The 18,723-nt window shown below is 39.6% G+C and overlaps 1 protein-coding gene and 1 long non-coding RNA gene across 2 annotated transcripts in view; one reads left to right on the plus strand and one right to left on the minus strand.

The window, feature by feature from the left end:
- Window positions 1–17,860, plus strand: part of LOC131324874 (F-box protein CPR1-like) — a 40,229-nt gene extending 22,369 nt beyond the window's left edge. The window contains exon 2 of the mRNA XM_058357053.1: window positions 16,901–17,860. Within this exon, the coding sequence (XP_058213036.1) occupies window positions 16,901–17,667 (767 nt within the window). The 3' untranslated portion in view covers window positions 17,668–17,860. The remainder of the gene's footprint in view (window positions 1–16,900) is intronic.
- LOC131324875 (uncharacterized) lies at window positions 2,890–5,629 on the minus strand. Its single transcript, XR_009199473.1, has 4 exons — window positions 5,509–5,629; window positions 5,346–5,401; window positions 4,891–4,935; window positions 2,890–3,205 (listed from the first exon to the last, which is right to left on the minus strand). It is a non-coding gene; the product is annotated as an uncharacterized LOC131324875 (long non-coding RNA).
- Window positions 17,861–18,723: the final 863 nt, after the last annotated feature.

Raw genomic sequence — 18,723 nt, forward strand, 5'->3', positions numbered from 1 at the left:
GTTTTTGATAATTATTTTAAATAAAAAGAGTCTAGAGAGTTTTTCTCTATCGTTTGTGGTTTTCTTGTTGCATGATTGTTTTTGTAGTCATATGCTTCGCTATAAATTTTTCAAGGTATATTGGGGACAATATATTCCATGGGGCAAATTTACAAGAATACTCCAAAATATGTACTACTCCCTCTGAGAATTTTGACTTGAGTGGGGTCAGTGAACCCCCCTTGCCTCCATTTGGGTCAACCCCTGCATGGAACTATACGGTACGAATGGATTTGGATGAAGAATAAGAAGCACATTTTTTTGTGGCTGGTAAGACTGCTTATAGTGTATACATAATAGGTATATTTATTTTGGGCTCATTTGTTATGTAACTTTATGATATTAGACTATAAGTTACGTATTTTTGGGTTGAATTTAAGAATACAAATACAACCCCAAAATAGTTCCACATTTTTTATTAGTTGTGGATTTTTTTGATATTAACTCCACATTCTTTTAATAACCAAATTTTTTGATGTGTGTACCATAGATTTTTCCGCTGGAAGATTACTTACATCATCCAAGATCTCCAATTCTACACGTAGTTCTCGAATTCTCCGCCATCCTTGTCACTTTTTTATATGTTACATCATTCTATTATTTAGGGACGAAGGGAATAGTATATCCTATGCTTCTCAAGAAACTTGGTAATTAGGATGTTGGGCAACTTTCATTGCTTTTAGACAATTTATGCTTTCTTCACACTTTCATTTTAGTTTCTTTATTTTCTCCTTCGTTTACTATTGCATGAAAAATAAGCAATGTAACTTCATTCTGTCTCTTTTTCCATTTTTCATTTTTTAGGTTTCAACTGTCAGTCCTTAAGTCTGATCTCATTATTTTCTCTCCTCTTTCTTTCCAATCCAAACATTTGGAAGGAAATCTTTCTAACTTTTCTTTCTTTTCTCATTTTTCCAAGATCCGAACAAGGCTTAATTAAAATATGGGGGTGGTTTTGTAATTTCAATACAGAAAGGCCAAAAAAAAAAAAATGTAGAATATTTTTTTTTTTGCCCAAGGGTCCTACCCAGTTACCCACCCAACCAGGTGGCTCCAGTTTGGACCCGTTGTGGGCCCTTCCTAGGCCCGTAACAATTATCGGAACCGTTTATTTTTTAGAGCTCGTCGAGAACATTAGCCACACCAAAAATCACGTTGATCGGATATCATTTGATATGTTTTCGAAATGTATTAAGTTTTGGGGAAAAAGTATGCAACATTGGATTACAACCCATTCGACACAATTATCCATAGATAAATGCATTTCGATATCATATCAAACGATATCTGATCAACGTGATTTTTGGCATGGCTAATGTTCTCAACGCGCGAGCTCTAAAAAATGAACGGTTCCGATAATTGTTGCAGCCATTTTATGATCAGTCACAATTAACTTTTCTCCGAAAAAATTTCATTAAAATTTGGACCATTGAAAACACAATCTAACTACTGTGGAAGAAGTCCGAATTTTAACCAAAATCCGGGATACTGACCTGAAAAGGACTACAACCCCAAAATAGTTTCACATTTTTTATTAGTTGCGCATTTTCTTGATATGACTTCCGCATTCTTTTAATAACCAAATTTACCATAGACTTCTCCGCTTCAATATTGTGTACATCATCCAAGATATCTAATTCTATATGTGGTTCCGGAATTCTCAACCATCCTTGTCACTTTTTACATGTTACGTCATTCTATTGTTTGCAGTCCGGACATACATTTGTTTAAGGACGGAGGAAGTAGTTCAGAGTAATTATGCTTTCTATTGTTTGTGGTTTTCTTGTTGCATGATTGTTTCTGTAGTCATATGCTTCCCTATAAATTTTTCAAGGTATTGGGGACAAAATATTCCATGGGGCAAATTTAAAAGAATACTCCAAAATATGTACTACTTCCTCCGAAAATTTTTACTTGAGTGGGGTCAGTGAATCCCCCTTGCCTCCATTTGGGTCAGCCCCTACATGGAACTATACGGTGCGAATGGATTTGGATGAAGAATGAGAAACATATTTTTTGTGGCTGGTACAAGTGCTTATAGTGTATATATAATACGTATATTTTGGGTTCATTTGTTATGTATTAGTTACATATTGTTGGGTTCAATTTAAGAATACGAATACAACCCCAAAATAGTTCCACATTTTTTATTAGTTGTGGATTTTCTTGATATGAACTCCGCATTCTTTTAATTACCAAATTTTTTGATGTGTATACCATAGACTTCTCCACTGGAAGATTACTTACATCATCCAAGATCTCCAATTCTACACGTAGTTCTCGAATTCTCCGCCATCCTTGTCACTTTTTATGTGTTACGTCATTCTATTATTTAGGGACGAAGGGAGTAGTACGGAGTATGGTGTAGCATCTGAGCCGTTCATTGTCGAAATAAGATCCAAGCCGTTGGATGGTGTTGTGCACCACCCGCACAACACCATCCTGTTTCTTTTTTTTGTTGCAGTCTATGGAAGAGCCTTAAATCTTAATACAACATCATTGACCCATTGGCATATTGAAGACGAAGATTAAACGGATCTCTTTCTTCGAAGAAAACTAGATGCATTGCGACGTGCAAGGAACGTTTCTCATGCCCGTTGTAGAGATCGATTTTGATTGTTTTTAAAATTATAAATGTGGATGAGTGTAGCAAAAGTTGTATGTATAAGTTTGATCAAGTGTTTATCATAAGTAGTTATCTGCAAAAGTTTTTTGCTACACATAGTAGCTGTGATTTAAACTTTTGCTATACATAGTAGCTGTGATTTATGACTAACTGCATGACTTTGGCTACAAGTTTATCTATACAATTGCAAAAGGCCTATCATTAAAATAGAGTTTGTTCAAGTTAGACAAAGCAAAAGTCTTTGGATTGCAAGTTCTTCATGCCAAAAGGTTAATGTTTAAAGCTGATGGAAGAAGCCTGCCCAATGATGCGCTCCTAGCCCATCCCTGTCAAATAATTAGACTTGTAAGCAAGTGGGTAGGAGTATTGTTGGCTACGAGAATGTCCATGATGAAATCCCAGCCAACTGAGTGAAAAGCCTATAAAATTAACTTGTCCATATGCAAAAATGGTACAATTGAAATCCTCCAAAACTTCATTAACAATTGGAACAACTGCTTGATCATAAAGATCCCTTTGCTGAGCTGAAGGGCCAAAAACCTACCAGTAGCGCAAATTAACGTCAGTATATAACTTGAAAGTAATGCAACATGTATAAAAAAAGGTAAATCACTATCAAGGTACAACCCGGCTCTATGTAGATTTTCAAACCAACAATCTCCCCAAGTCATTAAAAGTTTTAAGACCTAACACCTCAGATTATTTGACCTACCCTAGTCTTGCGTAACTATATTTAGCTCTCTAAGTTCCAATTCTACCAACTAAAACAGGTTTACATAAGTTGTTGCTTTGGTGGAATTTAACCCTGATACTCATTAAGTTGGAAAAAAATAAACAAAAAAGACAGAAATGCTAATTTTGCGGCGCACAAAAATGCCAAATTTAGCAAACTAACAGATAAAAAGTTGAAGAGACTTCAATAGAATGATGCTTCTTTGGAGCAAGGCTATTAGATTGACACTCCAACACGTATCAAACATAGATAACTAAAATGGAGTGTTTGATATCTCATAGGGACAAGCACAAAAAAACTCCTTTGAATCCATTTTGTTTCTGTCAACTCTAAAGAGCCAACGCAGATAAGGCAACAAATACTCTAAGTAAAAAAGAAGAACAAGAAGAAGAAACTTGGAAAGCTACCCCCACCCCACCACCGTATCAGTTTTTCTTTTTGAGCAAAGGACCACAACATTGATGAAGGCTCCACCAAATAGGCTCAAAACTTAGAAAGCCACCCCCACCCCACCACTCATCGATGAAGGCTCCACCTAATAGGCTATCCCATCTCATGGGCTACGACAACAAAAAAAATAAAAATGTTGGTTTCCACCAAAAACTGATCTATAAGTACCTAATCTCCTTGCCCTGTTATTTATATAAGGGCTTTATTCACAAATTGAAATCAAACTGCATGCAAATCACGGCAAAATTTATAAAGGATCAACCATTAGGGCTTGCCGTCAAATGGGCTGTAAAATCACAACAAGGATATTGATTTTCACCTAGAATTGGTTTTTTCCCACACAATTTTTACTCTTTCATTGTATGAGTTTCCAATACTCTTGTCGATTGCGATGCTGTCTTTCACGTTGGGTGTTGGGAAAAAGCAATTTCTTCATACTACAAATAGAAAATAGGCTTTCGAGGGGTCTTATGAAAATCATGGAACTCCTCTATAACCTCAATACACACAGACTATGATGCACACTTCCAGTAAGACAAACAAACAAAAATTAAATCCTCATAAAAACTCAGAGAATCTTGTTTTCTAAGTCAAATGTACACAAGCTAAACCTATACCGATTACACACACAGAACTCACTAAATCGAACAGAATTAAAAGCCCATTAAGACCGAATACCTTATCAAACATGAAAACCCTATCGATGTGTTTCCTGGCAATGTTTTGAGAGACTGCTACTTCTCTCTGGTATCCAGGCAATGTTTTGAGAGACTGCTACTTCTCTCTGGTATCCAGGCAATGTTTTGAGAGACTGCTACTTCTCTCTGGTACCCATAGTCGTTGCCTATAAACTCTTTACTTTCGAGAAGGAAGCTATTTCATGATTGTATATAGGCTGACCTTCATCAAAGCACATTCTCAATTCCAGTTTATCAGTAAATTGTGTTGTTTCCAGTCATATTTTATGTGCAGCTAATGCAGTCACAGAGAAAAAGGACAGTAAATGTAAGAAACCATCATTTTTGAGTTGCATGAGACAAACCTTGTATAATCGTTCAGCACAAACATTTTGTCGATGAAGTCATCTCTGCAAAGTGAACACAATATAATTGAAGAACAAAAGTCACCACAAATAACTGCATCAACCCACCAAGATACACAAATAACAAAAGTCACTCTATTTTACAAAACCGAATAGACTGGAAACACCCTATAATATTACAAAACTGAATTTGCATTACGAGACACGCATGTGCAAAACATCTGGTAGATTTTATCTGAATCTGCTAGATTAACTAATAAACCAATCGATAATGAGAAGAGGGCACATGAGATAATACCTTAACATGCACAAATCAAAAACCACAGTTTCACAGAAAATTTAAAATTTAACAAACAAACCATTCCCATTGTAGCCTAATTTCAGCAGATTTACAGTAACCAAAATCAATAAGAAAGGAAATAATCATACAACCCAAATCAAGTTAAAAAACTTACCAAAAACGTAGAAGGAAAAGTGCAAATCTGGAACGGAATTCACTCTGTGATAAACTCTGCAAAAATAAAATTAGGAAGAGAGAGAGAGAGAGGGAGATGATTTGAGATCAGTGAAAGACATGCAGAACCTGTGCAACTGATATAGTGCAAGTGACTTATCGACATAGCGATATGTGTGTTGGCTGGAAATTTGGACTGTGCTGGAATAGAGTCGTCGCTCGCCGGTGTCCGTCATCGTCCTCATCGTCCGCCGTCGCCCTCAAATCTGGTGAGAAAGAGAGAGAGAGAGAGAGAGAGAGAGAGAGAGAGAGAGAGAGAGAGAGAGAGAGAAGGGCGAAGGGAGAACAGAGAGAACAGAAGCTCAGCGGTCACCACACATGAGTAAACTCTGTTATTCCCTTCACTGGTTTCACCCCATCACGCCACGTACCTTGCGAAGTTGAAGAAAAAAAGAGTGGGAGGCAGAAGAAAAGAAGGGGGAGGCGGAGCTAATGAAGTAATATGGAACCAAAAATGAAAAGACGAAATGACCCTGATCCAGAAAACTAGTGCCTTCCCAATCACAGGGGCAAAATCGTCCAAATTGGAAAAATTGTCTAGCGTTTCAATTGGAAAAGTGATTCTTCTGAAGGAGAGTTTAGAAATTCCTTGTCTCCTCTCTCTTCTCTCACAACGCCATAGATAGCAGAAACCCCTATAAGAAAATGGAACGATGGGATTTGCCCAATCTTCCACATGAGGTTGTCTACGACATACTCTCAAGACTACCCGTCAAGTCTCTGTGCCGTTTCAAGTCGGTTTCCAAGCCATGGCTCGCTCTAATCACCGAGCCCCACTTCATCAAATCTCACCTCCATCAATCCATGAAAAACAACACGAACCAGAGACTAATCGTCGCTCCTCAATACTGTGGTTCTAAATCTTTCTATTCCATGGACTACCAAGCACCCGATCCCACCGTAGCCGAGCTCGAAATGCCCTGGAAGTCTGCTTGTGTTGAAATTTGGGGCTCTTTCAATGGAGTCTTACTCGTAGATATTGATGGGGAGTTATGTTTATGGAACCCATCAATTAGAATGTATCAGAAAATTTCACGACCTAAGTTTACCCGTTGTTCGATAATGTATGCGCTTGGTTATGACTGTATTAATGATGATTTCAAGGTTGCTGCGGCTGTTCCCCCTACAAGTGATGTCCCTTGTACTGTTCGTGTGTTCAGTTCTAAACTAAGCTCATGGAAGAGAATTAGAGACTTTGGTTACTCTTGTCGTCTTTATGGGCGAGGGAGTGTTCTCAATGGGGCACCGCATTGGTTTGCGTGTGGAAGCACCACTATCGAAGCACGTTATTTCCGTATTGCTTGTTTTGATGTTATGGAAGAGAAATTCAAAGAGGTGCCCACGCCTATGTGTGAAGTTGAGAGTAATGTCTTTAAGGTAGGTGTTTTGGATGGATGCCTCTGCGCAGTTGATAGCCGTCTCGAGAGTCATTTAAATGTTTGGGTGATGAAGGAATACGGCGTGGAAGAATCTTGGACCAAGTTGTTTGTTGTATCAAATGTGTCAGGAGAGTCGTTTTTCAAATACTGTGCGCTGCTTTGTTTCACAAAGGATGGAGAGTTTGTATTGAGGTTGAACTTAGGGGCGTCGGTGAAGTTAGTGATCTACAATCCAAAACAAAAAACTTACAAGAGGATTGGGATGCCTCAGAATTGGAAGGGGTTTGATGCTGATTTATACGTGGAGAGTCTTGTTTCAACTTTGGGCAGCAACAGCACTATAAGGTACTGATGATAGGATGGAAATGGAAGAAAAAGTTGGTAATTCAAATTACCAAACCATTGTTTTTGTCTTTCTTTCATTTTGTATATGTATTACACAACTTGTGTGTAAATAGTAAATACTCTTTTGTACTTGGTGCATGCTCGTTCTCCTAATCAGTGTAAATGTACTTCAAAATAAACTAGAGTAAATTACACTAAGCCCCCTCAACTAATTCGCATTTTTACTTAACCCCCTTAGACTACAAAATTCGACATTGTGCACCCTCTAACTATCCAGAGTTGACACTTAACACCCTTTTGTTAGGTCTCCATAGGAAAAATGCACCGACGGCCGTCTCCGGCCACCGAACAGCCGATCCGAGCCGTCCAAAAATTTAAATAAAAAAAACCGAGTAGGCTCACGCGGGAATCAACGGCATCTGACGGCCGTCAGTGCGTTTTTCCTACGGAGACCTAACAAAATGGTGTTAAGTGTCAACTCTGGATAGTTAGAGGGTGCACAATGTCGGGTTTTGTAGTCTAAGGGGGTTAAGTGAAAATATGGGTTAGTTGAGGGGGGCTTAGTGTAATTTACTCAATAAACTATTGTATCTGGTATTTTCTCATCGAGCTTGGTGGTCATAATGTTGATCAGCAACTTTCTTCTGTTTTGAACACTGGTAATCATAGATGTATTCCATAGATTGGAGATGCATCTATAGTTCCAAGATTGTAATCTACGGAATATTGGTAACCACACAGATTGGAGATACTCCATTTAAAATTTGTGACAATTCCAATTACACTTCATAAAAGTAGTTAGTTTACTCATGTATTTATTGGACATGCTCCAAATGTTAGATGGATCGATCGAAGTTCCAATTACATTCAAAGTTCTATGTTTGTATTGCGTTCAACACTTTGAGGACTTTTTTTCTTAAAGAATGAGTCAATTGATTGGATCGACCACATATAAATATTGGATTTAGCTGATTTTTTATTGGGTCCCACAATTTTTTTTGTACATTTAATGAACGGCTCGATTCATCTGTCTGGGACCTGGATTAAGTCTCACACCGTGATATGTGCTCAACCCGCCCTGATACATTTTCCCAATTTTACATACTCGTGTGCACATATAACGGTGTGAGACTTTTTTTGGCTCAGTAAAAGAATTTTATTATTTTTTGAAAAGGTACAAAGATTAATAAGACAAGGGCATGCGAAGAAAAAATTACTAAAACTACCCGAAACCCAAACGTTAACAAGAGACCAACCAAGAAATGGGACAAGCCCAAAAAACGAGGTGGGTCGGGTTATGTGTGGAAGAGGATTTCCTGCTAAACCCGACTCACGAAGGCACAAACCTACTCCTTCTCCGCTTTCTTCTCGCTTCTCTCTCTCTCTCTCCTCCCACAACGCCCCAAGGAGAAAAGCCCCCCAAACTCTCTCACTAGAAATTGGTGGTGGTTTTGCCTGATCTTCCCAGTGAGATCGTCTACGACATGCTCTCAAGACTACCCATCAAGTCTCTGTGCCATTTCAAATCGGTTTCCAAGCCATGGCTCGCCCTCATCACCTACCCCGAATTCGTCAAGTCACACCTCCATCATCAATCCACAAACAACTACAACATGAACCAGAAGTTAATCCTTCACTCTGCCACTTCTCCCTCCATCTATTCCATAGATTACTAGTTACACCCATTTTTGGGCAAAATTCAGAAAATCAATTTATGGTTAGAAGAAGGCCTTGAATGAAAGTCTCAGGCGCTAAAAAGCCTCATGATCGGTCACCCATGAAATCGGGCCGATTTGAACGCCACTGATCGAGTTGAGTTTTAAAAGGCCTGGGCAAAATTATGCCTAAGATTTCGTTATCACAAGCCCAAGCCCAAGATTGGCCGAAGACTTTGGTTGACCCACTAGATCTGAGTGTTTTATCTAGGCCTAGGCCAGTTCTTAGAAATAATAAGGCCTTCTAAGTGGGCCTAAATCAGTTAAAGCCCAAGTTTTCTTTCCAAACTTGGGCTCGCATGGCTTACAAAGAGAAGAGGCCTATGATACTCCTCAAGTTCAGGCCCAAGTAATAGATGGGCCTACTTCTTAAAGAAAACGTCACCTATGGCCTTCAGTTGGCAGGGAAAAGGTCTCAAGCTGCTCACAAGTAGCTCAAAGGCCTAGAATGTTCTTGTTGGGCAGATCTAGGTAAACTGCTTACAAGCAGCTCAAGGTCTGAGTCTTTACTATCCTTTAGCATGAAGCAAGGCTTGGGCCACGTGGCAACCATGCATGGAGACATCCCAAGCAGCTCACAAGCAGCTTAGGCCTGGACAAGCAGCTCAAAGGCCTCTATCTAACATCACATAAGCTGCTCACAAGCAGCTCATCCAGGCCTGCGTTTTTAGACTTGGTGGGCCCGAATATCCCTTTTTTATAAACATCCATGCTCACAAGCAGCTTAAAGGCCTCAAGCTACTCACAAGTAGCTCAAAGGCCTAGAATATTCTTATTTGGCAGATTTAGGTAAGTTGCTTACAAGCAGCTCAAGGTCTGAACTGGTGGGACCCTATTCTTCAGCATGATGCAAGGCCAGGGACAGGTGGCGTACATGCAGCCCTTGGAGCTGTTGGTGAATGACTCATGCAGACCTAAGCAAGCTGCACACAAGCAGCTCACTCAGGTCTGGTTAATCTTTTGTTTCTCGATTCTTCTTTCATAGGAAATCAAAATTAGAGGATTTAAGGGCCCACAAAAGATAGAGAACCAATAAAATGGTAGGAAGGCCTGGAGAAGTATTGGTCTTGGTCTTCAGCAGTGGTGGGCCCAGAGGATGTCCAATCAAGCAGTAGCTTGAGTGTTGAAGCAGCTCAAAGGCCTGGATGTTGAAATTCCTTTTGCTCTTTTACAAAGTTTTATGCAGAAAATGAGGATTTTTCAGGCTTTGGCCATTTTCTTGGAGTGAAGAGCACGTTTTGGTCAAAAAACTACCCCTCATTGGAGCATTTCGAAGCTGCTCAAGCCTAAGCCTCTGCTAGAAGGCCACATGGCAGCCATGCATGAAGGCCTGTGGAAGCAGCTCAAGGCCTGGAAGCATTGCTTATAAATACCAGAATTGAAGGCCTTGGCAATGGTCCCCGACCATCAAGCCCCCGGCTTATGCACCTACATTTTCATTTCTTTCAAGCATTACTTCAATTATCTTTACTTTCCCGCAAAGCATTTTATCTTTCAGCCCAATCTAGCCCAGCCTAGATTTTATTTCCTTTCATTTCATTGTACCTAAACTTCGTTAAACCGTTAATGAAGTTCATTTACCTTATCGTTCAGTCCTGTTTTCTTTTTCTTTCCATTTTTCACACAGTTAGGAAATACTAAGTCCTTATCCCGACAAGGCAAACCACGAACCACATACGGCCTCAACCCTTAGGTCGTACGCAATCGCTCAATACGAAGTCAGATCTGAGGCATTCAGGCCTTAGCACGAATTTGGACTGCAATCCAGTCCTAGTATGAGGCATCCAGGCCTTGATACGAATTTGGACTGCAATCCAGTCCTGGCACGCCTGCATCAGGCCTAGAACTGCCCTACTCGCTGTTCCTAGGCCAATTTTTACATTTTTCGGAAGAAACAATTACCAAGCACCCTATCACACCGTAACCGAGCTTAAAAGTCCCTTTCCCCGTAGGAGTTATATTAAAATTCTGGGTTCATTCAATGGCATCGTACTCTTACGAAGGGATAATGCTGAACTATGTTTATGGAACCCATCGGCCAAAATGTACCAGAAATTCTCACCACCGGAGGGTGAAAATAGCTCTGTAAAGTATGGGCTTTGTCATGACTCCGTTAGTGATGATTTCAAGGTTGTTGGGGTTAATTCGCGTTTAAGTGATGGCCGTTCTGCTGTCCATATGTTTACTTCTAAACTGAGTTCGTGGAAGAGGATTGGAGACTTTGGTTACTTCATCATTGAAGCTTTGCCGAGGGCGGTTCTGAATGGGGCACCGCAGTGGTTTGCGGGTGGTGACCGTGACATGGATATACCTAGCAATTTCATTAAGGCGATTGTTTGTTTTGATGTTGCGGAGGAGAAATTCAAGGAGGTGCCCATGCCTAAATTTTTTGAAGGTGGGAGTATTTATTTTGATTTGGGGGTTTTGGGTGGATGGCTTTCTGGGGTTCACAACAGTTGGGAGAGTCATTCCAATGTTTGGGTGATGAAGGAATATGGCGTGAAAGAATCTTGGATCAAGCTTTTTGTTGAACCAAATGTGTCAGGAGAGTTCTATTTTAGCTACATTAGGGTGTTGTGTTACAGAAAGGATGGAGAGATCGTAATGAAGTTGGATTCGGAGAAGTTAGTGATCTACAACCCGAAACAGAACAGATACAAGCGGATTGAGATCCCTCCGGATTGCAAGTGGTTTGATGCGGCTTTTTATATGGAGAGTCTTGTTTCACCTCGTGTCTGCAATGGAATAGCTAGAATGCACCGCTAATTAGACGAAAATGGAAGAGAAAGAGATAATTCAACGATTCTATTCGTTTATTTTCCTCATTCTTTTTCTTTGCATATGAGTAGTTCGAAACAATGTATGTCAGCATAGTTCCAGTACTTTATATTCGCTTGAATATGTTGGCTATACATCTTTTAGGATTGAATTGAGAGATGGGCCACTTTGCAACAAGTATTTTTATAGTTACAATACAAGTACAAGCTTTCCCTTTTGCATCATTATTAACTTGGAACTCGTAAAATTTTGAGGAAGAACAAAAATTACCAAGAGACATGGAAGGCATACCTGCCAATTACAAAAAGTTTCCGACTACAAACGAATTAGGGACACAAACTAATTACTAAATAACGCTATGGCCGGCTGCATGACGCGAGACTCTGAGACTGAAAGGTTTTGTTTTTTTCAATGGAAGACTGAAAGGTTCTTTTGAGGTTTTAACTGCAAGTGATTGTTTGAGGGTTAAGTGAATACTCATTCTCGATCTTGAAGGCCAGCAGCAGAATGGGGATTTTGACATACATTGATGTTGGAGAATCTCTTAGTTTACCACTCTTTATTTTATCCTTTTGAAAAGAACTTTTGGGAATCAAATTTGATTATATTACGTATTGGTAGAGTTGACCCGCTGAAACTAATACGAGAACGCTATGCTGTATCACCGCATTCTACGTGTATAGCATTTTTTTAGTTACGATATGAAAGCGTGTACCATGATGGAACTATTATAATTAAGGTACGAATGATTTTGAATGAAGGATGATAAGCATATTTTTGTGTGGCTGTTACGAGTGCTTATAGAGTACAATACGTATATTTTGGGCCCATTTGTTACGTACCTTTAGGATATCAGTTACGTACTTTTGCGTTGAATTGACATATAGGAATACAACCCCAAAATAGTTCCACATTTTTTATTAGTTGCTCATTTTCTTGATATGACTTATGCATTCATTTAATAACCAAATTTTTTGACGTGTGTACCATCGACTTCTCTGATCTAATATTATGTACATCATCCAAGATCTCCAATTCTACACGTAGTTCTCGAATTCTCCCCCATCCTTGTCACTTTTTACATGTTAACGTCATTCTATTGTTTGCAGTCCAGACAGACATTCATTTATTTAGGGACGGAGGAAGTAGTACGGAGTAGGCCTATATTTTTTTTTTGTCTTCACTGAAGAAGCCTTCCCATGGATGCTTCTGTGTGGGGTGTTGTGTGCACTATCCAAGCCATCCATTCAACAATCCAACGGCTCAGATCTCATCTCGATCAGCACCATGTAGCAGCATCCGAGCCGTTTCTTTTTCGTTGCAATCTATGGAAAGAGATTAAATTTTTTACACCGCCGGTGTAAACATTTGTTTCCTCCCAATCACTTATATTTCGCCACGTCGTCATGTTTTATTGATTGGTACCATTGTTTTGCAACGTGTTGCAATATAATTGATTTAGAGGAAACAAATGTTTACACCAACGGTGTAAAGAATTTATTCTCCTGTGAAAAAGCCTCGTTACTGCAACGGAAGAGCCTTTTTTTTTTTTGAACTGCTACAACAGAAGAGCCTTACGTCATTGACCCATTGGCATATTGAAGACGAAGATTAAACGGATCTCTTTCTTCTGAGAAAAACTTCCTTGTCTCTCCCTCTCTCTTCTCTCACAACGCCATAGCAAGTAGAAACCCCTATAAGAAAATGGAACAATGGGGTTTGCCCGATCTTCCACATGAGGTCGTCTACGACATACTCTCAAGGCTACCCGTCGTGTCTCTGTTCCGTTTCAATCAGGTTTCCAAGCCATGGCTCGCTCTAATCGACGACCCCCACTTCATCAAATCACACCTCCATCAATCCATGCAAAGCAACACAAACCAGATGCTAATCGTCGCTCCTCAGTATAACTGGGGTCATGAGAGTTCTAAATCTGTCTATTCCATGGACTACCAAGCACCCGATCCCACCATAGCTAGCCATGCTTGAAATGCCCTGGAAGTCTTGTGGTGCTGACATTTGGGGCTCTTTCAATGGGGTCTTACTCGTAAGTACTATTAATGATGAGGAGTTACGTTTATGGAACCCATCGATTGGTATCAGAAAATTTCACCACCTGGGCGTTCCAGCAGTTCGATAATGTATGCGCTTGGTTATGACACTATTAACGATGATTTCAAGGATGTCGGGGTTGTTCCCCCTATACTTGATGTCCTTAGCATGCCACCCTGTTACTATGATGGCCCTAGCACTGTTCATGTGTTTAGTTCTAAACTAAGCTCGTGGAAGAGCATTGGAGACTTTGATTACCGTTGTGGTCTTTATTATGGGACATCGAGGAGTGTTTTGAATGGGTCACCGCATTGGGTTGCATGTGGCATCACCGATATCGATGGGTATTATTTCCGTATTGTTTGTTTTGATGTTATGGACGAGAAATTCAAGGACGTGCCCACGCCTATGTATGAAGTTGGGTGTATTCTTTACAGTAGGAGTTTTGGATGGATGCCTGTGTGCGGTTGACCGCCGTGGTCCCGAGAGTCATTTCGATGTTTGGGTGATGAAGGAATGCGACATGAAAGAATCTTGGACCAAGTTGTTTGTTGTACCAAATGTGCCGCCAAATATGCCAGGAGCATTGTTTTTCGAATACTGTGAGCTGCTATGTTTCACAAAGGATGGCGAGGTTGTACTGAGGTTGAAGGTAGAGGCATCAGTGCCGTCCAAAGAGAAGAAGTTGTAGGAGTCTTTGGAGCTAGTGATCTACAATCCAAAACAAAAAACCAAGAGGTTTGGGATGCCTCAGGATTGGATGGGGTATGATGCTGCTTTATACATGGAGAGTCTTGTTTCACCTCTTAGCTGCAACAGTACTGGCTAGAAGGCACTGCTAATCAGATGGAAATGGAAGAAAAAGTTGTACTGTAATTCAAATTATTGAACCATTGTTTTTCATTATTCACTCATTTTACATATGTATTATGCAACTTGTGTGTAAATAAATACTCTAGCTTTTGTGCTTGGTGCATGCTTGTTTTCCTTCCGTGTAAATATATTTCAAAATAAACTATAATAGTATCTGGTATTCTCTCAAGCTCGGGGGTGTGTTCCGAATGAAAAATGCCCGTATAGACTGACCCATCCAATTCCAGACCAAAGACATCCAGTTGTCAGGCGACTACCAGTACTGCGCCGACCCTTGGGGTTGAAACTCATTCTTATATGCATGCTTGCGATCTCAAGGTCCAACAAGCTTAGATTTGTCTGAATCAATGTCACAAAACAGTCCCGAACCAAAATTATTCGCCTTTCACCACCGGATGAGAAACAATATGTCTCATTCAATCATAAAGGGGTTATAGGTTATACTATCTCATGGTAGGTGGGGTTATATATGAGCATATATATAGTTCCAGTACTTTGTATTCACTCACCTTAAGGTTCTAAATAGGAATAGAGACATGACTGAATTAGGGTTGGTTTCACTCACCTTGTCCCTTAGCTCCTAAGATGTAATCGTTCTCTATCCCTGCCCCCAATCCCGCACCAAACAATGAGAACCTCCCTTTACTGGGTTTTGTTCTTCATTGTTTAATTTTTTTTACTTTCTTTTTTTTTTTTTGAGAGAGAGAGAGAGCAACCGATAGGAGTGAGAGTCAGAGATAGTAGATATGGAATAAATTGGTTGAATGCAAGTTATGTGTTGCAGAATGGGAATTGAAAATAATTTAATAAGTAGCATTATTTAGCTTTCTTATTTTATATTTTAGTAATTTTGTTAGGGAGTATAATTTTAGGAATAAGTGTTCTAGAGCATTTAGTTTTCCAATTATTATTTATTTAGTTTTCTATTTTATGTTTTCTAGAAGAATTAGGGCTCAATTAGGGTTAGAGTTTTCTACCTATTTAATACTGTAAGTTGTAAGCCTTCGGGCTAGGGGAGTTTCTGATGATTATTGAATAAAAAGAGTCTGAAGAGTGTTTCTCTATCGTTTGTGGTTTTCTTGTTGCATGATTGTTTCTGTAGTCATACGCTTCCCTGTAAAATTTTCAAGGTATTGGGGACAAGATATTCCGTGGGGCAAATTTACAAGAATACTCCAAAATATGTATTACACTCTCTGAGAATTTTGACTTCAGTGGAGTCAGTGAACCCCCCATCCTCCATTTGGGTCAGCCCCTGCATGGAATTATACGGTACGAATGGATTTGGATGAAGAATGAGAAGCATATTTTTTTTTGGCCGGTATGACTGCTTATAGTGTATATATTATACGTATATTTTGGGCTCATTTGTTATGTAGCTTTATGATATCAGTTACATATTTTTGGGTTGAATTTAAGAATACGAATGCAACCCCAAAATAGTTCCACAATTTTTATTAGTTTTGGATTTTCTTGATATGAACTCCGCATTCTTTTAATAACCAAATTTTTTGATGTGTGTACCATAGACTTCTCCGCTCGAAAATTACTTACATCATCCGAGATCTCCAATTCTACAAGTAGTTCTCGAATTCTCCGCCACCCTTGTCACTTTTTATATATTACGTCATTCTATTATTTAGGGACAGCAATTGCCTAGGTGAGTTTGGTAGGTAAAATTACCCTCTTGTCCTTCCTAAAAAAATATTATTTAGGGACGAAGGGAGTAGTACGGAGTACAGTGAAACATCCAAGCCATTCGTTACCGAGATGAGATCCGAGCCGTTGGATTGCCGTTGGATGGTGTTGTGCACCACCCACACAACACCATCCTCTTTTTCCTTTTTTTTCGTTTTAGAGTATGGAAGAGCCTTAAATCTTAGTACAATGTCATTGACCCATTGGCATATGGAAGACGAAGATTAAACGAATCTCTTCTAAGAAAAATTTCCTTGTCTCCCTCTCTCTTCTCTCACAACGCCATAGAAAGTAGACTAGAAACTCCTATAAGAAAATGGAACAGTGGGGTTTGCCTGATCTTCCACATGAGATCATCTACGACATACTCTCAAGACTACCCATCAAGTCTCTGTGCCGTTTCAAGTCGATTTCCAAGCCATGGCTCGCTCTAATCACCGACCCCCACTTCATCAAATCTCACCTCCATCAATCCATGAAAAGCAACACGAACCAGAAGCTAATAGTCGCTCCTCAGTATAAGTGGTGTCAGATTTCTAAATCTTCCTATTCCATGGACTACCAAGCACCCGATCCCACCCCAGCCGAGCTCGAAATGCCCTCGAAGTCTGGTATTGTTGAAATTTGGGGCTCTTTCAATGGAGTCTTACTCGTAGATATTGATGAGGAGTTATGTTTATGGAACCCATCAATTAGAATGTATCAGAAAATTTCACGACCTAAGTATACCCGTAGTTCGATAAAGTATGCGCTTGGTTATGACTCTATTAACGATGATTTCAAGGTTGTTGCGGCTGTTACCCCTACAAGTTATATCCATAGTGTTGTTCGTGTGTTCAGTTCTAAACTAAGCTCATGGAAGAGCATTGGAGACTTTGGTTACTCTTGTCGTCTTTATGGGCAAGGGAGTGTTCTGAATGGGGCACCGCATTGGTTTGCGCGTGGAAGCACCGATATCGATGTGTGTTATTTCCGTATTGCTTGTTTTGATGTTATGGAAGAAAAATTCAAGGAGGTGCCCACGCCTATATATGAAGTCGAGAGTCATTTCTTTAAAGTAGGTATTTTGGATGGATGCCTCTGTGCGGTTGACAGCCGTCTCGAGAGTCATTTAGATGTTTGGGTGATGAAGGAATACGGCGTGAAAGAATCTTGGACCAAGTTGTTTGTTGTATCAAATGTGGCACCAAATGTACCAGGAGAGTCGTTTTTCGAATACTGTGAGCTGCTGTGTTTCACAAAGGATGGAGAGTTTGTATTGAGGTTGAAGTTAGGGGCGTCGGTGAAGTTAGCGATCTACAATCCAAAACGAAAAACTTTCAAGAGGATTGGGATGCCTCAGAATTGGAAGGGGTTTGATGTTGATTTATATGTGGAGAGTCTTGTTTCACCTCTGGGCTGCAACAACCCTAGAAGGTACTGATAATAAGACGAAAATGGAAGAAAAAGTTGGTAATTCAAATTACCAAACCATTGTTTTCGTTTTTCTTTCATTTTGCATATGTATGTATTACGCAACTTGTGTGTAAATACTCTTTTGTTGGTGCAAGCTCGTTCTCCTGATCAGTGTAAATGTACTTCAAAAAAAACTATAGTATCTGGTATTTTCTCGTCGAGCTTGGTGGTCATAATCTTGAGCAACTTTCTTCTGTTTTGGAGAACCTATGCTTTCATCACACTACTTGATCTTTATGGAATATGTTTTGGCCTTTATTTTTAGGCTTTAATTATAACTGAATAAAAAAAACGATAAGTTTAAACTCGTTCTTACATTTTTTCGATAACTCTGTATTTGATTGTTGTCCAGTGGACTGTCTAATCCGGAGGCTAATTCCACTGTCCACTGGCTTTGTCGGGGGGGGGGGGTGGGGGGTGGGGGGTTTGGGCGATTTTTTCTTTTTGCTTCTCTCAAATTGAGGAAATAATCACCTTGTTTGGTTCAAATTTTTGAAAGTTATTTTTAATGTAATGAGTGGAGAGAGATAGAGAGAAAAAAGTATTGAGAAAAATGAGATGAGATGAGAGTTGAACTAAACAAGATAATTAATGTGTCTTGGCTTGAACAATTTGGATGCATTTGTAAGAGATGACAAAATTCGAGTCCTTTGCAAGAGTTCACGACATTAAGGCTCTCTTTGTTTGACCGTCAAACATTTTTGCCAAAAATATTTTATCCATTTTCAGGTGTTTTGTTGCAAAAACTTTTGTAAAATATTTTCCTCAATAAATCATTTTACCTTATAAGGTGTAAAATGACTTGCCCAAAAAATCCCGCAAGTTGTTTTCCCAGGTGATTGGCGTGTGAAGTTTTGGACCTTTTAGGACATAATCAGTAGGCTTCCGAGTGAATAGCAGTGGTGCTAGCTTGGTCGGGTATTTTCCTATCCTAAAAAGTTATCATGGTATTCTTTCGTTCCACACCAAATGCATGCGAGACATTTTCGTCACAACCTAATTTTGGAAATCAGCCAAACAACAT

The sequence above is a fragment of the Rhododendron vialii genome, chromosome 4a (assembly GCF_030253575.1).
Source record: "Rhododendron vialii isolate Sample 1 chromosome 4a, ASM3025357v1".
Taxonomy (NCBI): Eukaryota; Viridiplantae; Streptophyta; class Magnoliopsida; order Ericales; family Ericaceae; genus Rhododendron; species Rhododendron vialii.